Below are 13,086 nucleotides of genomic sequence, written 5' to 3'. Positions count from 1 at the left end.
ACAACACCTAAACAAACACTAAAATTAATTACAAAAATAACTTGGTCATGTAGCATATCAATACTATTATAACACATTTAATGCTTTCAAACAAATATAAAATTGGAAATGTTTCATAATGAAAAAGATTTAGGGAAAAGTTAAAATAAGCTAAAAAAAAAATCTAATAATTTTGTTGTAGAATAAATTATGCTCTAACACTTGCAATTAGTTGTAGGGGTTAAGTAAGATTTTGGTTTTTAAGATATATGTCGAAAATTTTTTTGCATACAAAATCGTCTCTAAGGTTTAAACTTTAAAATCGTCCTTTTTATTTAAATATTAAAATTTTAATTTGAACTAAATTATTCATAACAAAAAAAATTATAAAATAAAAAGGAAAGAAAAAATAAGAGAAAGAGAGTGTCTCTACTCCTGTGAAGGAGAAGGGAAGAAGAAAAAGGGAGAAGGGAAGAAGAAGAAGAAGAAGAAACTGTCCACGATTCACCTTTGCCTCCGCTTCTACCGCTACCTCGGTACAATTTTGGTCCTTAAGGTAAGAACGATTTTAAAACCAAGTTAAACCTTAGGAACAATTTTGTTGCAAAAAAAGAGTTTGAGACAAGAAAAATTTTCGGACTATACCTTAGAAACCAAAACCGTACTTATCCATTAAACAAAAAAAACCGTACTTATCCCTTATTTTTAATTAGCTTTCTCGATCCATTAATATGTCTTTTAAGATTAAAATTTTTTCCTAACGAATACCTTTTATGTATACTTTTTGCATGATAATAATTAACCTTTATTTTTTCCCCCAATTTCTATCTTAATTTAATTTTTTTCTTGAACTCTTATTAGATTGTTTCACAATTTACTAAAATTAAATTCTGTAAAACTAAAATAGTGTAATTCTAATAGCTCTTTTGTATAACTTTTCATAATAAAAAATAAATACACAAAAAATCAACTCCTAAATCAGTTATTATATATTTTATATAAATACATATATGATTTAATTAATTTATTTTTAATATATATTTTATATTTTAATATATATTCTATATTAATAGATAATTTTAATGTACACTTAATATAATTATTTAAAAAAATATTACGATGCAAGTAACTATTAATTTAAATTGAATTGGGTTATTCTCAAATTTGAATATTCAAATATCATATTTGACTATGAATTGAACTACATATTTAGTGAGAAAATTGAGTCTCTTTACCTACGCGAGAAATCCATGCAATTTTATATAATATGTAGAATTGTGTACAAAAGTACAAATAAATAAAAGGCTTATTTATAGAAACAGTGAATTTCCCTGAAAGAAAATGTATAAAATCATATATTAAAAAATAAAAATATTATTTGTATATTAAAATTAACTATTTTATATTTATAGTTGATTTTATTATACATCTAATATAGTAGTGGATTAAAAAATCATGCCAAAGTAAATTAAAGTTCGAACGTTAAGGGAGTATAAGTCCTTTGCCGCTCAGTCACAATCCCCGGATTACAATCCCTTGCTAATGATTTTAATTTTTATTATATATTTGAACTAAATTTATTATATATTCTAGGAATAATTTTCTAAAGCTATTGCCTGGTGTATAACTGCCTTATCTGTAACGGGAGAACAAAGAGAGAATCAATTCAGTGTTTTATAAGAAGTGAGGGAAGCATAAGAATCATCATATATCTTCATGCAACTTGTAAATGTTGTACGTAACCCAATCTTATATTTTATCAATAGGGCACTATATGAAAACAAAAATCAAATATTAATATCAATATGTTAAAAAAAAGGTAATGATCAAATTAATTCTTAAAAAATCATTTATTTTTTAAATTAGTTTTTAAATATTTTTTTATTAAATTAATTTTTTAAAGATTTTAAATTAGTCATGTTAGTCATTCCGTCATTTTTTTTATTAATGATGTCAAAATTTTGCTAATATGATAGGTTAAGTGACACTCCAACAGAAATTTAAGAGTTTTAATTGACTATTAACATGATTATTAGTTTATAAAATTAGATCAAATTAATTTCAAATTAAAAAATTTTAATACTTCAAATTCTCTCTTCAATTAAATTTTGATTTGATCTAATTTTATAAAGTTATTATGTTGATAGTCATTTAAAATTTTTAGGTGTATGTTAAGGTATTACTTAACGTCCTATATTAGCAAATTTTGACACCATTAACAAAAAAAATGACAAAAGAACTAACATTATTAATTTAAAATTTTTAAAAAATAAATTTAATTAAATTTTTTTTCAAAAACTAATTTAAAAAATAAGTAATCTTTCAAAGATTTTACTCGTTAAAAAGATGCATATAATTCTATTAAAATTATATATTTATAATATAGGCAATGTTTCTAGTGGCCTTGGTTTTTGCATAACTAGGTTAGCTATGTTGGGGTGACTAATATAAAGGCAACGCCTAAAAAGAGGAGTAAAAGATGTTGTTGACTCAATTAGAAGGACGGTAACTTGTTTAAGGAGGTGTGGTAATTTTTTTTTTTTGAAAAAACTACTCTAAAAGATGGTGACGAAAATTTAATTATTAAATAGAATTTTTAATATCAAAATTATTAAAAAAGAATAATTTTTTTATAATATTTATCATATTTAAAAAAGATTATTTTTTTTGGTAAAAAGACAAATATATTTTTAATTATTTTTTATAATTTTTATATTAATAAATTTTATTTTTTTTAATTTTAGTAATTCTTATTAATTATTTATTTATTTTTAATTATTTATTTATTTTGTTATCTTTTATCTTTTTTCTTCTCATTAGGTATAACAACATAAACCCAATATACAAATTATGCTTAGATACGCCAATGGTGCAAGTATTGAATATAGATTAAAGGAAAAAAATCACATGACTCAAGATGCATGAAATTTTCGGTTCCACTCTAGTATATATGATGAAAACCATAAGGTTCCATAAGAATGATCCATTATTTGGTGCAGACAAGGTGAAAGATAACCATATTAGGATCTTAGAAAAATGTTACGTCTACGTAATTTTACTTCTAGGGAATAGACTTTTTTTTTTTTATTGATGCAAATATTTATAACTGTTCTCATTCCACTGAAATATTTATAACTGTATGTTGAGTTTGTATATTTGGGTTTCTATTGTTAATGAGAGAAAGAAAAAAAAATGAAAGATCACAAAAATAAATAAATAAAATTACTAAAATTTTAGGAGATTTTTTATTTAAATAAATAAAATAAATATTTTAATTATTAAAATAAATAATTATAAAAATAATTACTGAAATTTATTCTTTCAACTGAGATAAATATACATATATTTGATTTATACAGTAAATAAGATAAGCCACTTCTATCTCGTTTAACTATGGTAATATAACCATCTTAAAATTCACCATCTATATATAGAAAAGGTTTATTGTGACTACAAAATTTCTTACCCATGGTGGCTTTGGGATGTCGTCAAAATTGGAGTGCAACACGTGGCATTTCATTAATTCTTTGACCGGATTAAAAATTTTGGCAAATTCTACAGTGCCTATAATTTTGGATTAAAAATTTTTTTTGAACATATTAAAAGGATTAAAGACCTAATTCAATTTTTGTCTATTTTTATAAAAGATAAGGTATTTTTTATCAAAAAAAAAAAAAAAAGACACTTCAACCTCTTACCCTGTTCTCTGTGAAATAATGCAGCTCCTTTATCATTTTATCATCTATTTATATCTTATTAAAGTTGATATAAAATCATTTTACATTCAAGTATAGATTACTTATAATTTTGCTATATAAACATATAATGGTAGATATCATTCTATTATGAAATCAAGCATATATATGTTCCTTTCAATCTTAATGTTACTTCTTGTAACGATTTTCACAATAATTAGCAAGATGGTTCGTACTCTATACTACTAAAATCTCTTTTTAAAAATATTAATATCCTATTAACTATTATTCAATTCATATTTTGTAAAAATTCTAATAATAACTAACAAAATTAATCCTACAACTAAATCTTTTTTAATAATGTTAATTATTTTCTAAATTATTCAATTCATATTTTTTCAAACATATAAGTTACGTGCATATAGACACTAGAAGAAATATTTGAAATCATAATAATGATAATAAATATTAAAAAATAATAGAGTTCCTCAAGGAAGCACTACAAGAAAAAAACTGAATATCATTTAATTTACTGTCAAATTTATTGTCGAACGTTAGAATCGGATTTTTCGATGGTTATTACGACTGAAAATTCATCTGACAAAAAATTACCGTCGGATTAGTAACGGTAATCGGTGGCGCGAAACTTTCTATCATTAGTGCCACATCTAACATCAGATTTTTACGGCAAGATTTTTCGATAGTAACAAAATTTAGTGAAATGTTGCATATAGGCAACGGCGAACAATTTACCGTCGAAATTTTTTTCGGTAAACCCAACAGTAAAATTAGGATAAAATTCAAATGCGAAACTCTTCCTCCTCACTTCTGCGAACTCTCTCTTCTCTTCTTCTCGCTGTTGTCTCTCTGAAGCTGTCATCGTCGCCACACCATTGCCACCACCTGGAAGCTGTCATCATCGCCGCCGCTGCACGTCATCCTAATTACTGCTGGAGCTGTCATCGCCGCCACTGTTGGTCTCCGTTTCTATTGGAGGAAGTCACCTTGTCGCCGTCACTGTTGCCTTCTGACCCCATCACACTTCCAGCATCATACATTCACCATCAGAGGTAGTTTTGCTATAGTTTTTTTTTATTTTTTCAGATTTTTTTGTGTGTTTAGCATTTATTTAGGTATTTTATTAAATTTCTTATTAAAATTGTTTTATGAATTGTGTAATTAGGGTTTGTTATTAATTTTTTTGCTATAGTGAAAGGCTAGGGTTTGTTATTATATCGTTTACTTTTGGTATGAAAGTTGTTAACTTGGTGAAATTAGAATTAGGTTTTAATTAATTGCAGTGTTGAGTTATATTTAATCCTTCTAAATTAGTTTTAACTTGTCAATTTAATAAGTTATCCTTTTTATTAGGACGGTGCTATTTTCTCTGGGATTAATTGGAGTTCGCATCTTTCGTGTAGTCATATTTAAGGTTGGTTTTCTATCTCTGAGTATAATGAATTGTTTAAGTTTTATGTTGGACTTACTTTTTCTAGGATAGAATTTTAGGATGGAAGTGGGAGAAGGTTGTGTAATGGCGCTTCTTAAAACCCTTGTTTGCTGAAAAATTATGGAGTAATAAGGGGTTGCGCACTAGAACGACTAGGATTTATTGTTTTATTGAATGTGTATTTGTTGTTATTTATGCAAGATCAGAGTGATAAATTATTTGGTGGATGTCTCTGAATTAAGTAAAGTCCTATCAAAATTTCATTTAAATTGTTTGAAACATGTTTGTTTTGTGAAAAAAAATGATAATTTGACTTAGTGGGAGATCCTAATTATAGAAGAAACTTTGACGAATTTTCTAAAAAGTTTAATAAGTTATATTATTGGTTGAATTTTGGGGTGTATGTGACAAAATGATTCCAAGTCTTTGTCTGTGGATATATGATAGGGATAACGGTAAATGGGGTGGATTAAAACCTGAGTTCTTTGAGGGGGTTGACAAATTTGTTGCGTATGAATTCAACATGGAACCGTTTAGGACCCAAGGGGTTTCTAGGTGTTTGTGCTATAAGTGTCTAAGTGGTTAGAACCTTCAGAGATAATACTTCACCTCTATCGTAATGGGTTCAAGGATGGGTATTGAATATGGACGGAACATAGAGAAGTAGATGAGCAAGGAATCAACCACTCTACCTCGAATCCTAATAGGTCTATGGGTCGATCAACAAGAATTCGGGTAGTTAGAGAACTAAATATGGAATAAATGAATTGGGAGTGTAACCAAAAGAGATGCAACGAAATGGTGTTTGATGCAATTGTTGTTACCAATATAGAAGATGCTGAGTAAGAGCCTAACTTGGAGGCAAAGTGATTTTATCATTCCGATGTGAAACAAAATAGATAACACAAGAGTCTCGGTTCATGAGAATGTCAGCATTGGTCATTCTTATTGGCATGGTGTGTTGCACCATATAATTCAGTTACAATATTTCTGTCGTACTACGTACAAAGTATACGTGTTTAAATATAAATGGTATAATCCAAGTTCGCGACAAGAAACATAAAAGCACAAGGACTACAATATCACTGAAGTAAATGTGATGAGAAAATATAGGCACTACGATCATTTTAATTATTCTACTTCAAAATGCACGAAAGGTATACTATTTGCCTTATCCGGGGTCATGCAAGTCTAGTTGGGTGGTTGTGGTAAAAACTAAACCAAGAGATCGTATCGAGTCTGACAGAATAGAGGGTCAGGAACTTTACCAAATTAATGACCCAACTCCTTCGAAAATAGTGGTTGATACCGGTGATCCGATCACCCTTAGCTCGGATGTTATGGATGATGACATCATTGATCTTAAAGTAGATGACGACACATTACCACTAGAGGACGATGATCTTCAAGAATAAGAGGGGGTCAATAGAGACGAAGAAGAGGAAGACGAATCAATGATTAAGAAATTATTGCGGAAGAGGACGATGATAAATCTGAATAAGATTAACTACAGTGCACGCTAGCTTTAGTTCTGTGTTGTATATTTCTTAATTAGGTTGACGTGCCCCTATAAATAGGTCTTATTTTGATTTGTTTAACAGCATTTTATTTCATTTACACTGTAAACGAAATAAGAGATGCGATGAATTTTTATAAAAATGTTACGAATGGTATATTTTAATAAATAAAATATTTTTTTATTTATTTAAAAAAATCCGGACTACAAGTTAAGAAGTATATATATATATATATATATATATATATATATATATATATATATATATATATATATATATATATATATATATATATATATATATATATATATCGCACCATGGATGAATTCATATTTTTGTTGGGTGCATGTAATTAAAGAGAAAGCATAAGCGCATATTTTTTCATTGTACCACGATGAAAGCACTTTGAAATAATTGATCAAATTAGTTATAGCTAAAATGATGAGTTTTCTTTCACATTTGCACTAAACTCCAAAACAAAATTAACACTGGCCAAAGTATGAAAAAAGCTGTGTTTTCTACTTTTCTTAGAACGTCAAAAAGAAAACAAGGTTGAATCTGACATGTATACTTTTCCACATGTATCCAACCGTCCGTGTTCCATCCCAGACTTATCCTTATTATGGGATATTTGTTGAAACTTTTAGATTCCTTTTTCTTAAGATGATTTATATTAAATTATTAAAAAATATTTAAAAGTAGAAGCATATTTAAATCCATAATATGATTGGAACTTTAAAGATCTTATTATTGATTTTGATGAGTTGTTGATCATCACCTTAATTATTGTTTTTTTTTTTTTATCATATTTAAAAGTAGAAGCATATTTGAATAGAAATGGTAAAAATATATATGCGAAAGTTTGTACTGTATTATCTGCGATGAGGTTTAATGGAAATTTGTGAAATCTCTACGGGGACAAAGACCAACTCCCGTGAATAAACGAGGACCGGAAATGGGGTTAAAGGAATCCCACCCGTTCCATGAGAACTTCTCAAATTTTTGCGATGGTTGATTTTTTTTGTTACTAAACATTTTTGTTTTATTTTATTAATGGGTATGTGAGAAATGTTATATACATGTAAATGATGTTAAATTTATATTTAAATTATATGTTAATATGATAAATTTAATTAAGAGGAGTGCTAAGGGTCAGTAGAATTTGTGATGTGTAGCCATCAATTAATCATTATTAATATTTTTAATGGTATGAGATGAGATCTAATGATATATGATTACTCATTTTTTCTTTGATGATTAAGTGCGGATCAAATTTTAATAAAAATATTGGCCTCCTAGATTTTTTTTAATTAAATTATATTTAATTATTAGTATATTTCTTGTACATTATACGGAATAATTAATAAACATATATGAAATTTTTATTAAAAACGATTAAACAAAAATATATATAATAATTATTACTATAAATATTTTATAAAGTTATAATTAAAATTAATTTTTAATATTTTTAATGTTAAAAATATTAAAAATAATTAGTATTTGTTTTAATTGATTTAGATTGGTTGAGTGGTCATCTCACTCGTCTCTTTAAGTAAGTATTAGGGCTTTGAATTTCGCCATATATATGTAACAACTCATTGACTAGTGGCAGACTTTTAATAAATGAAGTTTCAATCCGTAGAAGATTAGTTCTTGGCTGTTGAGTTAGAAAATACGGTGAAAAAATAGTATTTGTCTTGAAAATGAAACAATTTTTGTTGATGATAACAATACTTATGGATATTTGTCTTTGTTAAAATTTAATTGTGACAGCTTTATTTCTTGGCATCATATTCATTAAGGAAGTCAAACAATATGATCAACGTTGTTATCGATTAAAATTTCATATTTTATGACATGATTTTCAAGTTTCTAAATTTATAGAGTTATGTCATTACAAAAGCTATTAGATTGATTAATATTCCTTGATAATATTACTAAAACACCATCGTTGAGTCTTAGTTTGTGTAAAAAGTAACTATAATAACTTTGGTTATTCAATATATAATTTATTCTATTAAAAAATAAATTATTATCCCTAGATTGGTAAATATATTTTTCTCTATTTTTATACCATTTTATTTGATAATAATTGGCATTAAAAAAATAACTACACTATCCTATAATATGATGTACAAAATAATTTTTATTTTAAAATTAATTCTGATTAGTGAGATAAAATTTAAAATATTTTTTTTACACAAATTTAAATTTAAATTTGAATTCGGAATTGACTAACAACTCACCTTTTTCTAATTTTAATAACAACAATAAAATTAGTTAAGTGTAAAATATTCAGCATTTAATAATTTAAAACATTTAAGTTTTAATTACCAAAAATTAGGTTATAAATTAATTTCACACACACATTAGTACACAAATAATAATATCTAATATATAATTTAATTTTTTTTAACAAAATTAATGTATAATTTATTAAAAATTGATTTATTGTTTAATTTTTTTTTATAAACTTTGCCGTATATGAAAATAGTGATCTTATTTTTTATTATTATTTAAAAAATTATTCATAATTTTTATTATATAATTTACTTATTTAATAATCTTTATTATTGATATTTTATCAAAAAATAATGTTTATATTATTTGTATATTTTTTAATATTAATAAATAAGTAAGTATTTATGCGAGTGATTATTATTTATGCGAGTGATTATTATTATTGATTATTATTATTGTTCACTTTTTCATTATAATATTAAATAATATTTAAAACTAAAAAAGAAAAAAAAAGATAATTAGAAATTTTTTTAGTTTGATAATAAAATCTCTTGTAAGTAAGTATACCTAACTTTTATATATACTAAATGTAATCTTATTTAATAATATAGTATTTATTATAACAATGAATCAAAATATTAACTCAAGTGAGTGAGATTAACTTAGGTCTATTATTAGGATCCTAAATCCGAATTAGGTTCATTATCTTAGAACCCAATGCAGATAAAGTTCATATGTCCCATCTCAAATCAGCTTAAATTGAATTTTTATTGTTAGTTAGAGATGGTAATAGATACTCATGTGGGCATGGCAGACCCCTTTTTTCGTCCTTTACTCCTATTTAAAAAAAATACCCGACGTCCCTTCTCTATCTTCGTCGCAAGTTCCTATTTAATTATCCCCTTAACGGATGCAGATACCTAAGGTTATTTATGGATATTCTTTAAAAAATTTTGAAAAAAATTAAAACAAAACTATAATATAATAATCATAAATAATCAATTCAATATAATTCAACACAACTCATAATATATTCATTATAAAAATTAACATTTTAAAAGAAAAAATATAAAAATATCTTCCAACATAATAATATAATATAATTTTTTAGGATGAGACTGAGCGACGTAGTGACGAACTTAAAAGGCAGACAAAATGAGTTGGAGAGAGATATAAAATTAAGGCTAAGGATGAGTTTAGAAGAAAAAAAAAGAGTTTGAATTGGAGACAAGAATTAGGATTACTAAATTTAAGATATATATATATATATATATATATATATATATATATATATATATATATATATATATCAGTAATTTTATATTTGCATGGATTTAACGGGTTCCATGAAAAGGGTACCTATGTCCCATCCCAATCCATTTCACAGATTCTCATTACTGTAAGAATATATATGGCCGATTAGCTACCACAAAAAGAGTCGTAAAATCATCGCTAATCTGTCACAAAATATAATTTGTGACGGATTAGCTACCACCACGCAAATTATATTTGTGACATAAATATAATTTGTACTTGATATGACTGTTACAATCCGAGCATCATAACTCGGTATCACCCGTTACAACTCGGCTTAATGAGCTATAATTCGGCGTAACCGTATGAACCAGGGATAAAATGCCCGACTATATATCGTAACCCCCTGATCTGATCATAATGATTCTTCAATATCAACAACGGCCAGGAATATAGCCGATCTATGCCTTTCGCCTATAAAAGGTATGATATCTCACCTTTCAGACAAACTTGAATTTCACAATACTAACATAAACATCGGAGTGCCTTTTGCAGGTACACTCCCCCCTCTCCCCCTTTGTTCACACACTCTGCGACGTGATATCTCTCTAGACGAGAAGCTTGGATCTCTTAAGTATATAACTAAGCGTTGAAGAGGACAGCTCGGCGTTGACTCTCAGGAGCCGAGTTACGTCCAGGTTACTCACCCAAAAACAATTGGCGCCGTCTGTGGGGACGAAAACATAAGGTCTTTCCTTTTTTATCGGTCTTAGTACTGTCATCCATGGCTGACGTGCCTCCACCTACACCATCTGAACTTCTTCGGATGGTAACTGAGTTACAACAAGCCAACCAACGAATGGCGGAGGCAAACCAACACATGACAGAGGAAAATTAAAGAATGGCAAATCAGATTGCTGCATTAGCAAATACTCGGATTGATAACAATAATGATCGTCGTGAACAACCAGAGGACGAAGAGCACCAATTTGATCCGACGCACATTTCTGAGACAATTCGAGTTAAAGATGCTCGGCCTCCACGGAATGAAGAAGCTTGGCCCTCGCAAAACGAGCACGGGAAACCAGAAAATGAGGATACCGAGCCTGATAACGCTGTGGGGCTATTCACAGCCAAAGTTATGAATTTCAAGCTACCAAGAATATTCACTCTCCCACCGACCTTAACCGCTTTCAATGGGTTAGGAGACCCGAAGAAATACCTCAAAATTTTCAAATTCATAATGATCGTAAATGGTGTTTTCGATTCCATCTTATGTCGTTATTTTTCATCTTATTTAGATGGCCATACACTTGATTGGTTTTGTTCTTTGCCTGCAGATTCTATCTCTCATTTTCGGCAGCTAGTGAAGCTTTTTGAGGATCACTTTGTTGGATCCGCAATCTACTTACATAACTCGGACTACCTGAACACAATCAAACAAGGCCAGAATGAAAGTTTAAAGGACTACATGACTCTCTTTACAAAAATCGCCATGAGCATACCAGATCTCCACCCTGAGGTACTTTTGCATGCCATCAAGAGTGGACTCCGACCAGAGAAATTCCAAGAAACAATTGCAGTAGCCAAGCTAAATACTCTGGCCGAGTTCCGGGAAAAAGCAAAAGGACAAATGGATATTGAGGAGCTTCAACAAGGTCGAAAGGGGACAAACCTCAGTACAAAGATGAAGGTAGACCTCGGGACAGCAAGAAAAATTTCAAGCTAACCCCTCGTTATGAGTCATATATCCAATTCAATACGAAGAGGGACGACATCATCAAAGAAATCCTCAACTCCAAGATGATCAAGCCTCCGCAAAAAGCCGACACCTATCAAGAGGTAAAAAATGTCGACAAATCCAAATATTGCACTTTCCATCAGAAGCACGGACACACCACTGACGAATGCGTTATCGCCAAGGACCTCCTAGAGAAACTGACGAAGGATTAATGTCAGTCTAGAATTTCTCAAGAGAAAAAAACTTCGTTGTAAGCATAGTCCAAACCAACAAACAACCCTCAATAAAAGTTTAATTTGTTTGTCACAATGCAAACTCAATAAAAACCAAGAGTATTTAAACCTCGGGTCTTCTCTCAAGGAATTGCAGGGAAGTGTGCATATTATTGGTTATGGAAAGGTATTTTTGGGTTTTTGAATGATGAACAAGAAAGTAAATTGCAAGAAAGTAAATGAAACTCAAATGGTAAAAAGGTCTTGGCAAGGGTTGATGGTTAAGGATCACTATCCTTGTTACTAACCACAATATGATAATTACAAAGATCAGTCCCACTTTGTCATCCCCAAAATTAGAGAAAAGTCAAGTGAGCTTAATTAATCCTAGTCCATAAGTCCTAGCCATTCACTAATTAATTTAGTGAAAGCTAGTGTCAACGGAAACAAATTATCAATCACTTGCCAAGGTCAACCAAGTTACCATCCCAAGCCAAGAACACAAAATTCTACACTAAAAATCTAACCAAGTATTTTATCAAATACTTGGAAGGCATAAAAGGAAAGTAAGGTAAAATTGAAAGAATAATAAAATCTAACAACTACCAACTGCAAGAAATTAACAATAACAACTAAAGAAAGCAATAATAACATGAAAACATAAATTGCATTAATAAAGACCAAAACTAACAAGAGTTCTGGTGTGCGAAATCGTGATCATTCCATTCCTTGGTAACGGCGCTAAAAACTCAATACGCATGTTCATGATCTTATATCTGTTTCACAACTTCGTACAACTAACCAGCAAGTGCACTGGGTCGTCCAAGTAATAAACCTTACGTGAGTAAGGGTCGATCCCACGGATATTGTCGGCTTGAAGCAAGCTATGGTCACCTTGTAAATCACAGCCAGGCGGATATCAAATGGTTATGGAGTTTTCGAATAATAATAATAAATAAACAGAAAATAAAGATAGAAATACTTATGTAATTCA

General features: G+C 28.6%; 1 protein-coding gene across 1 annotated transcript; it reads left to right on the top strand.

The window, feature by feature from the left end:
- Nucleotides 1-11,040: 11,040 nt before the first annotated feature.
- Nucleotides 11,041-12,092, top strand: LOC107647359 (uncharacterized). The gene is made up of 2 exons (XM_016351435.1): nt 11,041-11,832; nt 11,907-12,092. The coding sequence occupies exons 1-2, from the start codon at nt 11,041-11,043 to the stop codon at nt 12,090-12,092; spliced, it is 978 nt and encodes a 325-aa protein (XP_016206921.1).
- The last annotated feature ends 994 nt before the right edge of the window (nt 12,093-13,086 follow it).

The sequence above is a fragment of the Arachis ipaensis genome, chromosome B6 (genome assembly GCF_059453495.1).
Source record: "Arachis ipaensis isolate K30076 ecotype BB chromosome B6, ASM5945349v1, whole genome shotgun sequence".
NCBI classification, from domain to species: domain Eukaryota; kingdom Viridiplantae; phylum Streptophyta; class Magnoliopsida; order Fabales; family Fabaceae; genus Arachis; species Arachis ipaensis.
This window is presented reverse-complemented; position numbering and strand designations above follow the sequence as displayed.

What these genes read in the sequence shown, in the direction of transcription:
- LOC107647359 (XM_016351435.1), top strand. Translation starts at nt 11,041, where the DNA reads ATGGCAAATCAGATTGCTGCATTAGCAAATACTCGGATTGATAACAAT. An exon ending in ACCTCAGTACAAAGATGAAG is followed by an intron (nt 11,833 to 11,906) that starts GTAGACCTCGGG and finishes TTCAATACGAAG; the next exon opens with AGGGACGACATCATCAAAGA.